The 19,886-nt window shown below is 41.9% G+C and overlaps 1 protein-coding gene across 5 annotated transcripts in view; it reads right to left on the bottom strand.

The window, feature by feature from the left end:
* The window catches only part of INPP4B (inositol polyphosphate-4-phosphatase type II B), a 463,330-nt gene that overhangs the window by 160,352 nt on the left and 283,092 nt on the right, over positions 1-19,886 (bottom strand). For all 5 annotated transcript variants that reach the window (XM_007668427.4, XM_039913682.1, XM_029076612.2 and 2 more), the window contains exon 10: positions 2,620-2,731. In XM_007668427.4, coding sequence (XP_007666617.2) covers positions 2,620-2,731 — 112 coding nt within the window. The remainder of the gene's footprint in view (positions 1-2,619; positions 2,732-19,886) is intronic.

Below are 19,886 nucleotides of genomic sequence, written 5' to 3'. Positions count from 1 at the left end.
TTGCTGCCTTAAATGGCTAGAATTTAGCTGGAGATTTAGATCAAATTAAAAGGAAAGCACAATACCACCTAAATCTCCTCAACAGTCAGTGAAAACATCACTGTCACAAAGACTGGCCCCTCGAAACAGAGGTCTTAAAATTCTCTTCTTTCTGATTCACAGTCATTACTGAGGCCATGAAAAATACTTCGACTTGTGTATACAAGAACGGATGTAGAGAGAGTAGCTGGCTCTCCTGAATTCAGCAAGACAGTCGCCTTTGGAGAATATCTGCCTACTGTCCTTCGTGTCTTTGGCAAGGGTGAGCCATGCTGTCTTCTCTCTGAACCAATAAATCAATATATCAACTGCATTTGAGTGCTTACTGTATGCAGAGCATGGTACTAAGCGCTTGGGAGAGGACAACATAACAGAGTTGGTAGACACTTTCCCTGCCCTCAAGGCGCTTACAGTCTAGAAGGGGAGACAGACATCAATATAAACAAATAAAACAAAATTATGTATATGTACATAAGTGCCATGGGGCTGAGGGAGAGGTGAATAAAGGGTACAAAACCTTAGTGTAAAGGCAACACAGAATGGAATGGGAGGAGAGGAAATGAGGACTTAGTTACGGAAGGCCTCTTAAAGGATATGTGTTTTTAGTAAGACTTTGAAGGTGGACAGAGTGAATGTTAGTCGGATACAAAGAGGGAGGGAGTTCCAAGCCAGAGGCAGGACACGGGTGAGGTGTCGGTGGTGAGATAGATGAGACAGAAGTTTAGTAAGTAAATTGGCATTAGAGGAGCAAAGAGTGTGGGTTGGGTTGCATTAGGAAGTCAGGGATGTAGGGTAGGAGGGGCAAGTGAATTGAATGGTTTTAAGTCTATGATAATGAGTTTCTGTCTGATGCAGAAGTGGATAGTCAACCACTGGTGATTCTTGAGGAGTGGAAAAATATGGACTACACAGTTTTGTAGAAATATGATCCGGGCAGCAGAGTGAAGTATGGACTAGAGTGGGGAGGGACAGGAGGTAAGAACGTCAGCAAGGAGGCTGAAGCAGTAATCAAGGAGAGATAGGATAAGTGCTTGGATAACTGTACATTTCAAGTGCTTAGTACAGGGCTCTGCACATAGTAAGCGCCCAATAAATATGCCTAAATGAATAAACATGGCAGCAGTTTGGATGGAGGGGAAAGGATAGGTTTGAGCAATGCTGTGAAAGTTGAACCAACAGGCTTTGGTGACAGATTGAATATGTGGGCGGAAAGAGATGAGTCGAGGATAATGCCAAAGCTATGGGCTTGTGAGGCAGGGAGGATAGTGGTGCTGTCTACGGTGATGGAAAAATAAGGGGGAGGTCAGGGTTTGGGTGGGAAGATGAGGAGTTTTGCTTTGAACATGTTAAGTTTGAGGTGTCAGTGGGACACTCAGATAGAGATGTCCTGAATGCAGAGGGAAGTACGAGAGAGCAGAGGAGTGACTGGAGAGGTAGATTTGGGAATCAACCACATAGAGATGGTAGTTGAAGCCAGGGGAGCGAATGTGTTCTCCAAGGGAGTGGGTATAGACGGGGACCCAGAACTTGGGCTTGAGGGACTCCCACAATTAAGGGGTGGGAGGCAGAGGAGGAGCCAACAAAAGAGGCAGATTTTCTCACTCCAAGCTAGTTACCCCATTTCTTATTACCACATGCAGAGAAGCAGCATGGCTCAGTGGAAAAAGCCCGGGCTTGGGAGTCAGAGGTCATGAGTTCGAATCCCGGCTCTGCCACTTGTCAGCTGTGTGACTGTGGGCAAGTCACTTAACTTCTCTGTGACTCAGTTACCTCATCTGGAAAATGGGGATTAACTGTGAGTCTCAGGTGGGACAACCTGATTACCCTGTATCTCCCCCAGTGCTTAGAACAGTGCTCTGCACATAGTAAGCGCTTAACAAATACCAACATTGCTATTATTATGCCAGGCTGACCTGGCTCCTGAAGCATTTTCCCAACCATCCATATGCACATCTTTCTCCATTTTGTCAGTAGCTATTCCCGCTGACCCAAAGCATAAGGGTGAGCCTGAAGGGACTTCCCGTTGGAGAGTTCCACTGGCACCAACACACATCCGGTATTCATCATCCCTCTTCCAGAACCTTCCAGCTTCTCCACAACAATCTTCCCCCAGCATGTGGCTTCACAAGACGTGAAGCTCTTATTCACTCCGCTTTTCGCAGAGCAACCAAAGCCAAATTAAAATTCCATCTTTTATGAAAGAGGGTCTTGGGGATGAGGTGCAGCTTTCCTTTCACAGTAACGCTCCCCGAATCTTTTGGCAAACTAAGATGGCAGTTAACTATGTTACAGTGAAATTAAAGAGAAAATTTCTTTTTAGCCAGAGTGAGTTATGCAAGGAGTGGTGGTGGTGAAAGTGATTCTGAATGGTGTCGGGCTTTGCTAAGCTCTATACTAATGGGCTGTTAGTTCAGATGACTTCTGAGCATGCATACTGTTCTTTAAGTTTCCAGAACTGATTTCTCATTTAGTTTAATCAATAACAAGAGTGTACATCTCACTTTTGCATTAGGAATCTAGGCATCTGTGCAGCTTATCATTTATAATTGAATCTGTGCAGCATGCTGCCTGAGAGTCTACCTTTTGGCCCTGCACATCTGTCGAGATGTGGTCTGCTTCCCCATCCTCTATTTCCCCCATCTTCACTAGGCTGACTTCTATGGAACCAACTGCTTTTCCACCATCTGAAGATCTGAAACAAAGAGGAAAAGAACATGAAAAATGAGGTGCTTCCCCTGTTCTTTTGTGCTCCAGGAGAAAATATTTTCTTTCAGCTACACGTACAGTTTGACTCATTTTGCTGTTCCCATCGTATTAAAGGAGCCCATTTCCTGCAACTATAAAGCAAACGTTAAAAATAGGTGATTTTTCTAAACCTGGCTCTAACAAAAGGAGCCTCTATGGTAAGCCTTGATTCAGGAAGGTGGACCCTCCCCCAAAACACATTGAACACTGATTCAACTGCTCTCAAGAGGAGTGCCAAGAAAAGATCATTTCACGCTGCCCCAATGTTTCATTTATTACTTGCAAGTTTCCAACATTCTACTTCATTGGCTGCCAACAGGAGCTGTGTAGAGAGAATTTACATAAACTATTACTGAAATCACAGTCAGAGTAAAGCGGTAAAAGAGAACTAAATGCATCAAACTAAATGTGCACTTTCTCCTTCTCCAACTTACAGCAAGCTTTGTCTCCCTTCAGATAATGATGACAATGATGATGAAGATAGCTGTATTTTTTAAGTGCTCACTGTGTGCCAAACACTGCACTAAGTGGTGGAGTAAATACAAAAAAAAAAGCAGGTCGGACACAGTTTTTGTCTCACGTGACTCACAGCCTAAGGTGGAGGGAGCACAGGTATTGAATCCCCATTTTACAAATGAGGCAACTAAGGCATAGAAAAATTAAATGACTTGCCCAAAGTCATACAGCAGGCAAGTGTCAGAGCTGGGATTAAAACCCAGGTCCTCTGACTTTAAGGCCTAGGATTTTTCCACAAGGCCACACTGTTCCCCACCTATTGGCTCGAAAATTTTAACCCACATTGCTTCCCCCAAGCAGATTTTAACCCAATCAGGAAGCAAAATAAAATAATCTCTACCACTGGTGTTATTTCCTTCAAACCATTTTAATTCCTTTCCCATCGCAATCTCCCAACCAGAAGACATAAACCAAAAATTTCTCAGACTTACATACCAAATGGTGAAACTGCTGTTGGAAATTTTTGGAGAAAAATCAGAGCCTTTGCAATCTTACTACTACAGTTTCTATAACCCCTCTCCTGTGCCTCTTTTCTCCTGTCCTTTCCACCCAGTGCATAAATGCCACCTTAGCCAATACCCACGAACCTCTTGGCTCTGTCCTTAACTGGCTCCAATCTCAATCAATGCCAACAGTGTTAGCCCTGAAGACTTCTTTTTCTTCCCTGGCTCATCCTTCCTTCCTCCCACCCACATATTTCATTTTGTCTAAATACCAAATAATTTCCTTTCACCTCCCCCTTTTCACACATTGAAATCACTAATGTCTTAGTATTTTTAGCTGTTCCTACAGCTGATGCAGTGGCTGGACTAAGTAGGGCTGGAAAGAAAGATGTTTACATTCAGCAAATAAATGAAAGGAGAACCTCCTCAGGAAGTAGCAGATTTGGCTGTTTTGTTGTTTTTTATTGATCTTGCAACATCCAAAGGAGAAAGAAAAGTGTTTGAGAAATACCGTAGAGGAAATTGGTTCGGGTGACATTTGCACATTGTTAATGGAATCCTGATATAATATGGTTATGTACATAAAGACAGGGAAAAAGTGGCTCAATAAATAATACATTAATATTCTGACTGAAGAATTAGGATTAAAATGTGATCTGATGATCTTTAAATAACAAGTTTAAATAACAATGCCGAATGTCGGTTATATAAATTGAACATGGAAAACCCCAAACGTTCACCCTCACTAAAGCATATACATAGATGACACTTTGATGAGTACTGAAAGTCAGAGCTAAATGTTCCCCTATTTTCATATGCATAGGTATTCAATTGTGTGGGGGTTTGGAGGATGTGGGATAGCAGTGTCAGAAGCCAGGGTGTAGTGGAGATTTTTGTAGGTGTTGTCATTGTTGTCCCATGAAAACCCCAGGGGTACATTTGCCTACCCTACATTAACGCACAATAATTAAACCTGTACTTTCCCACTCACCCAGTGACTCAAACGTCTATTGAGATAAGCTATTGTGCCACCTATTTAAGTAAAAATAGTCTAACAAATCATCCTAAGGATGATTCATAGATAAATCTATTTCCTAATTTTCCATCGAGAGCCAAATCACCCACCACCTATTCCTAACTATGAAGCCCTCTCTTTAGCCCTGACACAAAAACCTACCCCTAATGATTTTTTTTTTCAATAGCTGAGGTGGCTAGGAGGGCTTCTTTTCTTAGTTGAGTGTCAGTGTTAGTTTGGGAATGCTTTTTGTCCATCTAATGGCAATACCAGAGCATTAAGGTGGACACAGGCCATAGAAACTATCTGAAACAATCCTAATTTAACTGCTGAATATTCCTGTGGGCTAAAACAAAACCCATCTGGATAAACCAGAAATCTTGATAAGCAGGGTTTGTACCATAACTTTCCTACTTACAGGACATGGACATATAATTAGTAATCTGGTACTCTATTCATTCAATAGTATTTATTGAGCACTTACTATGTGCAGAGCACTGTACTAAGCGCTTGGAATGTACAAATCGGTAACAGAAAGAGACAGTCCCTGCCCTTTGACAAGCTTACAGTCTGTGGAGGCAAAAACAGAGCAGTGAATAAGAGATTTTTGTCCATCACCATCATTAATCTAAAATAAAAAATAAAACCTAATTAAAGAAATTAACCACAAGTTGCCTTCATCTGGAAACTCAATTTCTTTCCTCCTCCATCTCTGTTCTTAGGAGTCAAGTTTGGCATGACCAGACCCAACTGGACTTGAGAAATGTCTAACTCTTATTTGGAGGAGAAAAAAAGAGAGAGAGAGAACATTTGATTTAAGCAGCTGTAGAGAGGTCATTTATTTCTATATTTTTCCTAGGTGTCAAAGCATCCATTTGTCCAGTAAGAACAACAAAAAAAAATAAAATGAAGGGAGCATAAGGGGTATCTGATCACCGGGCCAAGTTCTTCCTTTGATGAGGAGCACCTGCTATGTGTAGAATTCCATACAAAACAGTGGGAAGGGTAAAACAGCACAGGGAGACACAATCCTTGCCCTCATATAGCTACAGTATAGTTTTTAATCTTTTCCAGCATTGTAAAGATAAGGGAGACTAGGAACAACAGTCTCCTATCCTTTTTGTCCCATACATCATTAGCACATAATACATTTCTGATTAGTATTTTTCAATTTACCCTTAAATGTATTTGGTTAATGCCTCCCAGTGGAAAAAGAAACAATGGAATTTTTTACAAGAATGAGGACACTATAAACGACAACCTACACATTTAACAATGAGATCTGGATACTTACTCTTCCTCTACCCCCACCCATAACATTCTTCCTAACCCACCTCCGTAACAGTAAAATTCTCTGGAAATGTGAAATTGCACTGTGCAAAAATCCTTTATTGCAGAACACCATAGGAACACAAATCAACCAACGGCTCTATAAATGTCCAGGGAAAAGCCATCATTAGCTATGTCAGCTGCTGTGAATTTCAAGTACTGTCAGAGCAACAGAATCATCAGACAAGAGACATGCCGTGCATTTACAATAAGTATACAAACACGAGAATATTTGCCTAAGCAGGGAAAGCCAAATGGATGGCAAAAATCAGACAGGAATCAAACCATGTAAATAACTGCATTTGTTAAGAGCTTCCTATGTGCCAGGAACTGTAACAACCACTGAGGTAGATACAAGCTAATCAGGTTGGACACAGTTCCTGTCTCACAGTCTTAATCACAGTCTTAATCCCAATTTTATAGGCGAGGGAACTGAGGTACAGATAAGTTAAATGATTTGCCCAAGGTCACACAGCAGACAAGCAGTGGAGCTGGAATTAGAATCCAAGCCTTCCCACTTCTAAGCCTCTACTCTTTCCACTAGGCCACACTGCTTCTAAAGCTCTGTGATCTAGATGAGGATGCTTACTGAACTTGTTGAAAGATCAGAAGCATGTGGGACATGAGTTCATAACTATCCATTCAGGTACATTTTCATTCCTTTGTCTAACACAGTCTTAGAAGATTAAGTGAGTCTGAAATTTTTCAGATGATCCAAGTATGGAATAGCACAGATGGCAGGGTTCAATGGCCCGAATTTCAAATATTAAACTCAAGGACTGGGAATTTTAAGCCAGGCTCTGCTATCAACTTCCTGTGATCTCCTGGGCAAACTTTCTCTGCCATCTTAGATGTGTCATGGATGGGTGACGACAGCAACAGCCTTTTGTTGCTAAGGTGGGATGAAAAGAGACTGAACAAAAGTTTTGGGTTCTCTAGACTGTAAACTTGTTGTGGGCAGGGAATGTGTCCATTTATTGTTGTATTGTACTCTCCCAAGCGCTTAGTACAGTGCTTTTCATAGAGTAAGCATTCAATAAATACAAATGACTAACTTTGCAATCCCTGACAGCTGAGACGAGTGAGAGCAACAGGAAAGGCGGGAGGAAGGAACGGTCCAGTTTTTATTCCAACATCTGTAGCTTTGACATGGCCCAGCTCAACCAGGTGCTTCTGCCTCTTCTCAGCTTCAGAAATGGGAAGACAGGATTTTTGGCCTCTCAGTGTTTAGCCTGAAACTGTTTGGAATATAGTACCACTCCTGGATATCAGTTCATTTAACATCTACTCCCCTCAGCTTATATCTCTCATCTGCTACTTCAGGGTTGCTGTTCAAGTACATAAGTACTCATGACCTCTCATGGAATGTACATGTATGTATGTATGTATATATGTACCTGTCTTACATACCCTATTATTCAAGCACTAACATGTACGTAACACCTTTCCTTCTTCCTCATCTGTAATTTATTTCACTGTTTGCCTCCTCTGCTAGACCATGAACTTGAGTTCTACCGTACTCAAGTACTGTAACCATTCAGTGTTCTGCACACATTAGGCATGTAATACGCCTTGACTGATGCTCAGCCAGTTGATTCTAGTGGAGGCTCGACTTTCCAAACCGACCCTGTCAAATTAAAATTGATTGCAAGGTTACAAAAATAATGGCCATACAGACACAGGATTGCCACACATCTGAAATATATTTGAACATGCAAGTATTTAGGAGGAGAAGGAAACCAGAAAAGGTGTCCCACCACATGATTTACCTCCACTCCAAGAGGGTTACCAGAGGATGGTAAGTAGAGCAAAAGCTAAATGTGTCATCGAGTGGTGTGGAAAGGCACTCCAGTTAAGGAGGGCAGCATTTATTGCAAGTGAGCCTACCAATTCACGAGTCTTTATCACAACCCTGAAAGAAACGAGTCTTCTTGAGGAAGGGCAGCACTCACAGTGCCAGATCCCCTCTCCCTCCTCCAAGCAAAGAATACCAGGCTTAGCCTCCACAATTAGACAATCACTTAAATCAATATTAATAATAGAAACAATGGTATGTTTTAAGCACTTACTTTGTGCCAAGCACCATGCTAAATAAAGCAACGAATAAAGTCAGGAACCAAGCAGCCAAAGGTAGGGGATGGGCACCAAAGGTTTCATCCTAATCCCCTTTTTTTGCCATGGTTAGTTGCCCATGAGCTGTCCAGTCCCGTTAAGGGCAAGGTTCATACGTAGCTACAGTCCTTTCTGCCCTGGTTTCACTGGTCACCTAGTTAGTAGTTACTGCTAATAAAGCCTTTCTTGGTTCTTGACAGCATCTGCCCAATATTTCTGTTGAGTATGAGTAGTTTTCTCTCAAATCACTCCTGCCATCACAATCTGTCATTTGCTAAAGCTCCCCGTCGTGATGCCCAAACAGCTTTGCTTCAAGTTGGATATCCCAGCATCCTTACTGGCAGCTTCCGTAAAATAGAACTTTGTAGATATATAAAAGAGTCTAAAAAAAGTTAGGCAACACAAATACCAAGTGGCTTTTCTCCCAACTCTCTCCCCCAAATATGCTGAAAACCATTCTCCCAGAATGAGAGACCAAAGGATCTTCAGAAGATAAGCAATAACATAGGCCAGACAATGCCATCCAGCCCCAAATTCCATATCTAATAGTCACCCTCCTTGACACTCAGCTTTTGGATAGAGATATTTTCTTTAATATCGCAAACTGTTCCCTCTCCTAACTTCTCAGATTTACCATTCCCACATTTATTCAAACCCCTCAAGTCTTCTAGCACCCTCAAGTCTCCTTCAAACATTTTTAGCTGTACTTTCTAGTACCTTTTTCAGACTTCTTTCTCCAAGAACCTGTCCAAATCCATCCTGAGCCTGCCTGTATACCTTCCAACTCTTAACACCCACTATGTGAAAAATGTTTTTGTTTTTTTCCCCTGTTGCTTATAAACTTCTCACCTTCAAACTTCAGTTTGTGCTCCCTTACTCTGGTGTTGTGGGATTTGGAGAACAATGATCTTTGAATTCTTGCAGTCCACATTCTTTATGATTTTATAAATTTTCATCATATCCTCTCTAGTCTGAAGGTTCCAAATTTTTTCGGGCTATCTTCATCAGGGACATGTGGGTGATTTTAAAGTACATCAAGCAGTAAGAACAGTGTAACAATTGCTGGGCTTTCTCATATCTATCAGCTAGTAGTAGGGAACAGAAATAGGGCTCCGGTGGCATCTGTCATCATCCTCGTTGTTGATCAAAAGATAATGGCTCTTGCTTCCTGTGTCCTATTTTCCTTACCCCCAAATGTCCTTGTTGTCCCCAAACCCACCCTACGCAGAGCCATTGAGCCATGCTTTAAAGTATTGTCACCTTGCCCACTCCAACTTCACCTTGCTGTTCTCTCATTACAACCTAGCCCACACAATGTGCTCCTCTAATGCCAACCTACTTACTGTACCTCAATCTTGCCTATCTTGCCGCCGACCTCGTGCCCCCATGTCCTACCTCTAGAATGCCCCCCCTCTTGGTATCCAACAGACAATTCCTCTCCCTACTTTCAAAGCCTTATTGAAGGCACATCTCCTTCAAGAGGCCTTCCAGGACTAAGCCCTTATATTTCCTTTTCTCCACTCCCTTCTGCGACCCACAGCACTTACGTACATAGACCTATTTTCATTTCTATTAATGTCTGTGACCCCCTCTAGACTATAAGCTTGTTGTAGGCAGGGGATATATCTACCAATTCCATTGAATTGTTCTCTACCAAGTACAGTGCTCTGTTCACAATAAGTGCTCAGTAAATAAGATTGATTGATGCTGTTACAGGATATCAGGGCCCCAACCCTGCCCTCTGCCCTGGGTCCCTGGGCTATTCATACAATTACTGCACAAGTACTGGGTTATTTAAAGAAGCCTGACTTGAACTGGGTTTCTCAGGCATGGTTTGTCTTAAGACCAGAAAATAAGACAGGGTTGGAAGTATTTGGGAAGGCATGCTGAGCTCACATAGCATGACATGAAATTAGATATGTTTGTGTTGCCTCATCTCAGAGAAAATAGGCACAATAAATTACATAAATTGATGATTTATTTTAGAGTGCTATTGCTATTTTTAGACTGCTGCAGAAAGCCCTTTCCTCACCATCTAAGCTGCTACTATGCTGATCAAAGCACTTACCACCTCCTGCCTTGACTGCTGCATCAGCCTCCTCTCTGACCTCCTTGCCCACTCCAGTCCTTATTTCACATTGCTACCCAGGTCATTTTTCTAAAAAACATTCAATCCATGTCTCCCCTTCCTCAAAAACCTCCTATGATTGTCCATCTACCTCCATCATACAGAAACTCTTCACCATCAGCTTTAGAGCACTCAATCGATTCGCCACCTTTACCTTACCTCACTGATTTCCTACTACAACCCAACTTTACACTTTTAATGTCGACTTTGATCTCAACTGCCACTAAACCCTTGGCCATGTCCTCCTCCTGTTCTGGAACTCCCTCCCCTTTTACATACAACCGACTACCACTCTCCCTACCTTCAAAGTGACAAAATTGCATCTTCTCCAAGAGGCCTTCTCCAACTAAGTCCTAACTTCCCCTGCTCCCTTTCCCTTCTCTATCGCCAATGTGCTCAGATCTGTACCTTTTAAGCACTTGCTATTCACCTCACCCTCAGCCCCACAGCACTTAATATTTTTAATTTCAGTCTCCCCCTCTAGACTTTAAAGTCTCTGTTGTACTGTACTCTCCCAAGGACTTAGTATAGTGCTCTGCCCACAGTGAGCTCGCAAATAATCACATTGATTAATTGATAACTTGCATACCCTGGATGCACGCTTCTGATTCTAATATGGAAGCAGTCTCACCTCACCTTCTTTCGATGTCCCTGTCCATACTTATATCTTTTCCTACTCATCGATATCCAAGAAGAGCACATGGTATTCTAGGTGGAGAGATTCTACTGATTCGTATAATGACAAAACAAGCCTTTTGTTTTATTTCCTATGCTTTTCTTTATAACGTCTAGCAGTTAATAGGCCTTGCTGACCGCGGCTATGCACTGAACCAAATGAGAGCTCTTCGTGATTAGCGGATAGAAGGAAAAAAGTATATTAAATCTTTGGTGAATCAAATCACTGGAGGTTTTTCTAGAAAATGATCTCTTCCAGGTCAGTGAATGATACTCCAAATGGCATTGAAGAGTTAATGCTCCCTTCCCATCTACAGAATAAGCCCTAAATGAAAGAGGATCACAATCAGAGCTCGAAAATTCTACTCATTCTCTTACTTCCTGAAGAATTTTGATTTGCAGTATTCATTTTTCAGTCCTGAGGGCTGTTCTCAGGGCAGAGGGAAATTCCATTTTCTAGTCAGAACTAAATGCAGTTAAAATTGAAGCTATTAGCATTATTCAAAATTTAAACTATTTAGTCTCTCAGAGCTCATTTATAGTAGTAAGGTGATACTAAGTTTTCTTAAGCAATTTACAGAATTGAAATAGATTGGGGGTTACAGATACCTCAAAATGAGTGGGCATTAAAAGGTCAAAGCTCTACACTGTAAAAATGTAATATTACATTACAATGCATTTCACACCTACACAGGAGGAAATTTACCGAGCTTCGAATTGCACAATGAGGCTTGTACCATGACATTGAGCAAGTTCTTAGTGACTAGGTTTTCATGCTTTACTGCTTTTGAATTTGTTATAAATTGTGCTGTTACAAGTTATAAAACCTTTGCTTTCCATCTTCATCCTCACCACCTCCACCCACTGGTTTTGGGGTGGGGCGGTTCTTTAGCAAGAAAACAGAATTGTAAAGATAAAAATGTACAATTGTATAGTTTGAAGGCTGAAAGTATTGGGCCATAAAATTCAGGAAATAGGTAATAAAGTTACTGTCACAACATGCAAAGCACACCATTTGTGAAGACAGAAAAGGCAATATAAATTAAAAATGCTCTGAGGACTTGAACAGGCGAAAAAGTCAATAGAAGATTCACAGTGTGTCCACAGTAAGGCTGTTGTGACCTTGTTGTGCTGTCACGTGTGTTGCATGACATACCTTAATCTGCTTTCACTTTTGCCTTATTATTACCACTACTAATAGCGATAGTAATATTAATAATAATGCAGTCTCTGTTCTACATGGGGTTCACAATCTAGGGTGGAGTAAGAACAGCAGCATGGCACAGTGGGTAGAGCTCGGGTCTGGGAGTCAGAAGGTCATGGGTTCTAATTCCAGCTCTGCCACTTGTCTGCCATGTGACCTTGGGCAAGTCACTTCATTTCTCTGGGCCTCAGTTACCTCATCTGTAAAATGGGGATTAATACCATCAGCCCCACGTGGGACAACCTGATTATCTCGCATCTACTCCAGCACTTAGAAGAGTGCTCGGCACATAGTAGGCGCTTAAACAAATATCATTATTATTAACAGGTACTGATTCCCCATTTTACAGATGAGGAAACTGAGGCCCAGTGAAATTAAGTGACAGGCCCAGGGTCACATGGCAGGCAAGTGGCACAGGTGGAATTAGAACTCAGATCCGTTGACTCCCAGGCCTGTGCTCTTTCCATTAGGCCACACTATTTGACCATAGGAAGTGAAGAGAGGGTTATGGGATATGAAGAGTGAGGAATTTCCAAGCAGGGTGTGAGCAAGGGATCCGAGGTAAAGAACAAGGCACAGAATAGGTTAGCTTGAGAGGAGAAAAGAGTGTAACCTGGGGTGTAGTGGGAGAAGAGAGTGGATAAGGGGAAGGAATTTGATGCGGTGTCTTAAAATCAATGGTCATGTTCTTCTGTTTGATGCAGAAATTAATGGGAAATCAGTAAAGGCTTCTGAGCAGTGGGGAGGCCTGAGCAGAAAGAGGTTTTAGAAAACTGATGTTGGCAACAGAGGGAAATATGATCTGAGTAAGGGAAGTCTATGAGGAGGCTGATACTACAGTCAAGCCGGAAGAAGAAAAGTACCCGAACAAGATGTTCGATGTCAACGGAGAGGAAGGAGTAGATGCATGAAATGCTATGGATGAAAAATTGATAGAAGTGTGTGATACATTGAATACGAGAGTTAAAAGAGAGGGAGAATTTTAGGAAATGCCAAGGTCCTCAGCTTAAGAGGCTGGAAGGATGGTGGTGGTATCAATTAAGATGGGAAAACTAGGGGCTGGAGAGAATTTTGCATGGAAAATGAGAATTCAGTCTTCAACAATTTCATCTTATGTTGCGGGCAGAACATCCATGAGGCAATCTTCTGGAACCGAGAGGGAATATGAGATTCCAGAGGAAGTGAGAGGTGAGAATAGTGAGGTAGATTTGGAAGTGATCTGTATATAGGCAGTAGTTGAAGCTATGGAAGTAGTTGAGTTCCACCAGAGAATAAGTGTAAAATGAGGAGATTATAGAACCTTGAGGGATAACCACAGTTAAGGGGTGAGAGGCAGAGGAAGTAAGTGAAGGAGACTGTGAAGAAAGGAACAGAGAGGTAGGAGAACCAGGAAAGGGCTATGTCAGATAAACCGAAGTTATTTAGTGCTTCCACAAGAAGGGATAGCCAAGATGTTGAGGAGGATTAGGATGTAGAGCATTAAATTTGGACTAATAATAATAATAATCGTGGTATTTGTTAAACACTACATGCCAGGCACCGCACTAAGCAGTGGGGTGGGTACACGCAAATCAAATCGGATTTAGTCGCTGATCCACAAGGGTTCACAAACTTAATTCTTATTTTACAGACAGGTCACTACCATGCTTTCTCTGCTCTCCATTCTTCTTCATTTCATCTGGCCATGACACTGCCAAAGAAGCTGCAACAGTATCTTGAAGATCTCCTAGATCGGGACACTGGACTCAACAACGAAGGTGGGAGGAGGGGAGCCCCAGCTGACCTAGAGGTGAATTTATTAATTCATTTTATTGAGCACTTACTGTGTGCAGAGCACTGTACTAAGCACTTGGGAAGCACTTGGGAAGCACTAAGCACAGAGCACTTGTAGAGGCAATCCCCGCGCACAACAAACTTAACTAGAGTGCTTTTGTGAAAAAAAATCTCTGGATTCTTCTTTTTTTTTTTAATTTTGTGCGAATCTGCTGTCTGAGGAGGGGTGGGGTGAGGATATCGAATGGATTTACTGCAGAGGATTTACTGCAGTTCTCTTAGCCTAGTGATATGGGAGCAGTCGATAAGGGGAGGATGGCTAAGATGGTGTACAGGGCAAGTGTAGAAAGAACTGGCTCAAATGTTGCAGATAGAAGAAAAGTTCCACAGAATAGATTTTTTTTTAAATCACACTAACAATTGATATTCTTGAAGAGGCTTTCAAAATCCACGTGGATGGGAAAGAAATAGCTTAATTTCATCAACACCCTCCCCTTGGTATCACTTTAATGTACAGAGGAGTGATATTTTAAGTTCAGATACACAAGATGGTGAGCAGGCAAGGAATCCCTATATCCTCAGAAGCTGCAAAAACTGAAAACTCTATTTCATTTACCCTGAATGAAGCTATACTCACTAAAGATGAGTCTTTTGGATATGTTAATTCAGCAATAGTAATTGGTTCCCAAGAACTATTCTCATCAAAATGGCTTAGGAACACAAAGATAAAAAGAGGCAGAATGCATATTTGTGTAGCTCTGAAAATTATAAATGAAAGAATTGAGAAATTGACTGTAAAGGAAAATATATTACTATACTTTCGAATGTTCCTATCCCATGATTCATCTGCAGCTCTCCTCCTGTATAGAATATAGAAGGGTTCCATGTGTTCTGCAGTAAAAGGCAGTAGATAAATTTCTTTCAGCCGCACTTTGCTAATAGCATTAAAAAGCATTATCAAAGCTCCATATATGAACACAATCAATTTATCTACCTACATAGAGAAAATAGATATATTTTAGTGGCTTTGTTTTTAGGGTCTCCATTTCTTAACACTCCTCTCTCTTGGGAATGTTTACAGCCTATTTTTTTGCAGGGCATTTGTCAAGTACTTATTATGTGCCAGGCACTGTATTAAGCATTGGTGTAGATATAAACTAATCAGGTTGGACACAGTCCTTGTCCCACATAGGGCTCAAAGTCTTAATCCCCATTTTGTAGATGAGGTAACTGAGGCACTGAAAACTTCAGTGACTTGCCCAAGGTCATGGCAGGACTGGGATTAGAACTCAGGTGCTTCTGACTCCCAGGTGTGTGCTCTAACTATTAGGAAATGCTGCTTTTCTGGAGCTACCCACTTATGAAATCAAGTACATATTGCATCAATAAACACTGAAAACAATTGCCCTTCTGTAATGGTTTCAATGTTATGTTGATTAAGTTTTTAGGGAAAAACATGCTTCTCTTCAACTCTTTTGGAATGCTGCCTGCTTGTACAAAATGATTGTTTTCTTTAGATTACCTCCCGGAATCCCACATCTAAAATACCCAGAAAACAGCTAGTTCTGATGTCAGAATGGTTGGAGCTGGAAATATAGCCTGGGAGCTGGCATGTCTACTACAAGGTGGGGGACGAGGGTTACTTTCCTGACACGTGTGTATTGGATGCGTGCATCTGCATGTTGGCCTCCCTCACCCTGTGCGTGACTATATGATCGGGAGAGACTATCTGAAGACCACGTCCTTAGACTCTGGTTTGTCCCTAGTCCCACCCCAAATCCCTGCTCTCAACGTGACCCCCCAAAAGAAACCTCTTTCCTCAAAATAAAGAGTTAACAGCCCTGTGATGAGCCTGGGTTGCAAGCCATAAACCATTCTCCTTGAGCGTCATGAACGTTCCCACAGATTAAAAAAAAAAGGAGCTGATTTTTGCTGGATCAAAAACTGGCAGACAACTTTAAGTGCTCTTTGGGGACACTGAATTGTCATATTTCTGGCTGCTTCAGCAAACAGTGAAGCCACAGACTCTTTTACTAATATATCAATTAATGATGGCCCGGGGGACCCCATGTAGTGTTGGCATATGCTAGGAGTGGTATTCACCATGACTTTCTCGATGTTATTTTTTTTAAAGTACTTATCCAGTGGTTCTTGCCTCCTGCCCTGTACCTCAGAAAGCCTTCCAGTGGATGTGGCCAGGGTGGGGCAAGGAGAGAAAGGGGGAAAAACTGGAGATCTTAAATGACCCTTGAAAGGAACTAGCAAGTTTTCACTCGTGACACTTTTCTAAATGACAAATAAAATACCCTTATCATCCCTTTAGAGAAGCAGTGTTGCCTAAGGGAGAGAGAATGGGCCTGGGAGTCAGAGGACCTGGGTTCTAATACCACTTGGGCCAGGGGTCTGCTGTGTGACCTTGGGTAAGACACAACTTTTCTGTGCCTCAGTTTCCTCACCTCTAAAATGGAGACTCATACCTGTTCTCCCTTCTACTTATATTATGAGCCCTATGTGGGACAGGGACTGCATCTGACCTCATTAACTTGTATCTACTCCAGCACTAATTACAGTGCTGGGCACATAGTAAGCACTTAATGAATACCATAATAACAATTCTAGTAGACACGATTAGGATTTAGCTCCAGGGCATGGCTAAGTATGTTCTGAAATACCACTAGGGGTCTGTGTTCGACAGGTGCGTACTGTTGAATCACCAGGCCTGGACGCGTGGAACAGTCTGGCATGCCTGCTTATCTGGACACCTCTAATCTCAGGCTCCAGTCAGAGCATGATATGCCATCACAGGTTTGTGGGCTTAGATGGGAATGCCCCTGTCCAGAGCCTTTAGGAAAGGTAGACCCATCTCAGGTAGTCCAGAAAATCTCTGAGAAACTGCATTAACTCTATAATGCTCCCTAGGGTAGTCCTGGAGCAAGTTACGTTTCCTCAGAACTCTCTGCCCACTGATTCAGAATCCCTGTGGGGACTCCAGATCCTACCTGGTCTTGTGAAGAGCACAGGGATTCACAAAGGCTTGGTGATGCTGGACAAATAGGCTGCCTTAGGGATGGCAGCATGTCTTAGTGGAAAGAGAATGGGCTTGGGATTCAAAGGTCATGGGTTCTAATCCCAGCTCTGCCACCCTGACTTTGGGCAAGTCGCTTAATTTTTCTGTGCCTCAGTTAGCTCGTGGAAATTGAGGATTATGAATGTGAGCCCCATGTGGGACAACCTGATTACCTTGTATCTATACCAGCACTTAGAAAAATGCTTGGCACATAGTAAACTCCTAACAAATACCATCATTTTATTACTATGTGCCTTTTTTCTTAGCGCTATATGTTTCATTACTTTATTCCGGGAGATGGGAATTCTCAGAAAAGTGTGGCCAGGGGACTGGGAGTCTTGTTCTAACATGGTCAGTGACGTTAGGTGAATTTGGGCAAGTCACAATCTTTTTGGACCTTGGTTTCCCTAACTATGAAATGATAATTACATTTCATAATGATAATTACTCTTCCCTGTCAGGAATGATGTGAGCATGAATAGGGGTGGAAAATTTTTCAGTTCATAGAAAGACAAAATCCATCATTCTACATTACTGCTTGCTATGGCATAGCCCAACCAAGCCCTCATTTTCCCTGCTCCCACTTCCTTAGGCATCACTTTTGCACTTGTATTTCCAACCCTATCTTCACCCCATCCTCAGAGCATTTATGTATGTATCTGTAATTTATTTATTTCTATTATTGTCTGACTGCCCCATTGGATGGAAACACACTGTGGGCTGGAAACCTGTCCACCAACTTTGTTATATTGTAAGCACTCAATAAATATAACTGCACTGTGGTTTAATGGTCTAATATTTACATTACTAAATAGAAAAAAGGACTCCAGTTTATACCCTAAGAACTAGTCTTATACTAATCAATTGTATTTATTGAGTACTTACTGCGTGCACAGCACTATACTAAGTGCTTGGGAGAGTACAATATAACAATATTATAGAGTTGGTAGACACATTCCCTGCCCATAATGAGCTCATAGTCTAGAGGGGATATGATTTTGATTGAAACCTTATGCAAATATTTAAGCAATGGAAAGGTGAAATAACTTACCAATAGTGGAAATGTGAAAACAGAATACTGTTAAATGCTTTTATGGTCTCAGTGGCACTGTAGCCTTGAAAGGTATTCCAAACCCTTGCAAAAATATATATGGGTATATAAATATATATATATTGTACTTATACAAATATAGTGTGTGTGTGTGTGTGTGTATGTGTGTGTGTGTGAGGGTTGAATATAAAAAGGAAATAAAGCAAAACAGCAGAAGTCATTAAATATCTTCTACTTTACTAACCAACTAACTGGGTGCAAACACGTACCACCACATATATTTGGTTCCCCTAGTTTTACAGGTCTGGTGAGGAGGAGGTTGAAGGTTTACTTATGAAAATGTTAACTGCGCTCCTGCAAATAAATCCTTCATATCACTATTACCGGAGGATGTGCCTGTAAACCCTTACAGAACTAATAAAATGATGGCATGCCCTTGGCTATGTGATTATATTATCTTGGACAATGTGGGTAGGGAAGCTCAGAAAATCATGAAGGACCTGTTCCAACTGGATTAGAAGTTTATGTTACAAATCTGATGTAAGCTGACCTGCACTGACATGAAAGTAATTTAATCAAAACAATTATCAGGTTTAACTATCAAAGCTGCCTGCAATTACGGCCAGTCTTTCTGAGAGCATTCCTTCAGGCTTGCAATTCCCCATTCGGAATGAATGTCCCCTGGAAACCGATCCCCAGGTACCAGTCAGCCCTACACGGAAGCTTGGGAGGGCCTGTAAATCACCATAACAAGTCTGATTTAATCTCCACAATAAATGTGGGTTTTGCCATTTGCAAATGCAGAAAGTTTCATATCAGTGAATCCAAATCCAGGAGACAGAGTTAAGGCAACCTGTGAGGAGAAAGTAAGGCTGTTGGGAGAGGCAGTCCCTGAAGTGCCAATGTAAATATATATGAGAGTAAATGGGTACTCATCCAAAGTTCTTTAGAGCAGAACTAGAGCCTTAGAGAAGGGTGACCAAATTCTACCTGCTTTAAATCTCATTTCATAATTGTCTTGTTCTCTGTGTTGTCCTGAGTCTGTTTAGCACAAAAAGAAAACTCTTCTGAACCGGGTAACCGTGAGCAGCATCAGTATAGGCAAATTGGCCTACAGCTGAATGACCGCTGGGTAGCAGTTAAGCGTCAGCTGTACACATTCCCAGGGGAGCCATTAGTGGGCAAGCTCCCCCATCTACTGACTGAGGGTATGGATCTCTGAGCCAAGTTCACCTCTGTAAATTTGAATGCTTGATCTTCCCTCCCTAAACAAAGGGCTCACTGGAAGGGGAGGAGGTCAGGGAGTTGGTCTTCAAAGGTGAGCTTGGGCCACAAGGAGTGACCCAAAGTAGACTCTTAACCTCTTCTCACTCCACTCCCCCGATTCACATAGGTCTAGAATAGGAGCATTCTTCAACCCTCCCATCTTTCCAAGCTGTATCTTAAGAGATCTCCTGCCTCCTCTCAAAATCCACCCTCTCCACCTGCATTTCTGATTCCATCCCTTTGCACATATCAGAGAGCTTTCCCTCTCCCTTTTTCCTTCCCTGACTGCCATCTTCAACTGTTCATTCTTCAATGGCTCTATTTTCCCTACCATATCCTCCCTTTACTCCATGGCTCCCTACAGTTATCACCCCATCTTTCTTCTCCCATTCCTCTCCAAACACTTTGAGCGAATTTGTTATACTCACTGTCTCAACTCCCTCTCCTCGACCTCCTCCAATTTGGTTCTGACACCTTCGCACCGTAGAAACTCCACTCAAAGGTCCCCAGTGAACTCCTTCCT

The sequence above is a fragment of the Ornithorhynchus anatinus genome, chromosome 12, assembly GCF_004115215.2.
Source record: "Ornithorhynchus anatinus isolate Pmale09 chromosome 12, mOrnAna1.pri.v4, whole genome shotgun sequence".
Taxonomy (NCBI): Eukaryota; Metazoa; Chordata; class Mammalia; order Monotremata; family Ornithorhynchidae; genus Ornithorhynchus; species Ornithorhynchus anatinus.
Note: the sequence above shows the minus strand (reverse complement) of the source record. Positions and strands in the feature narration are given on the sequence as shown.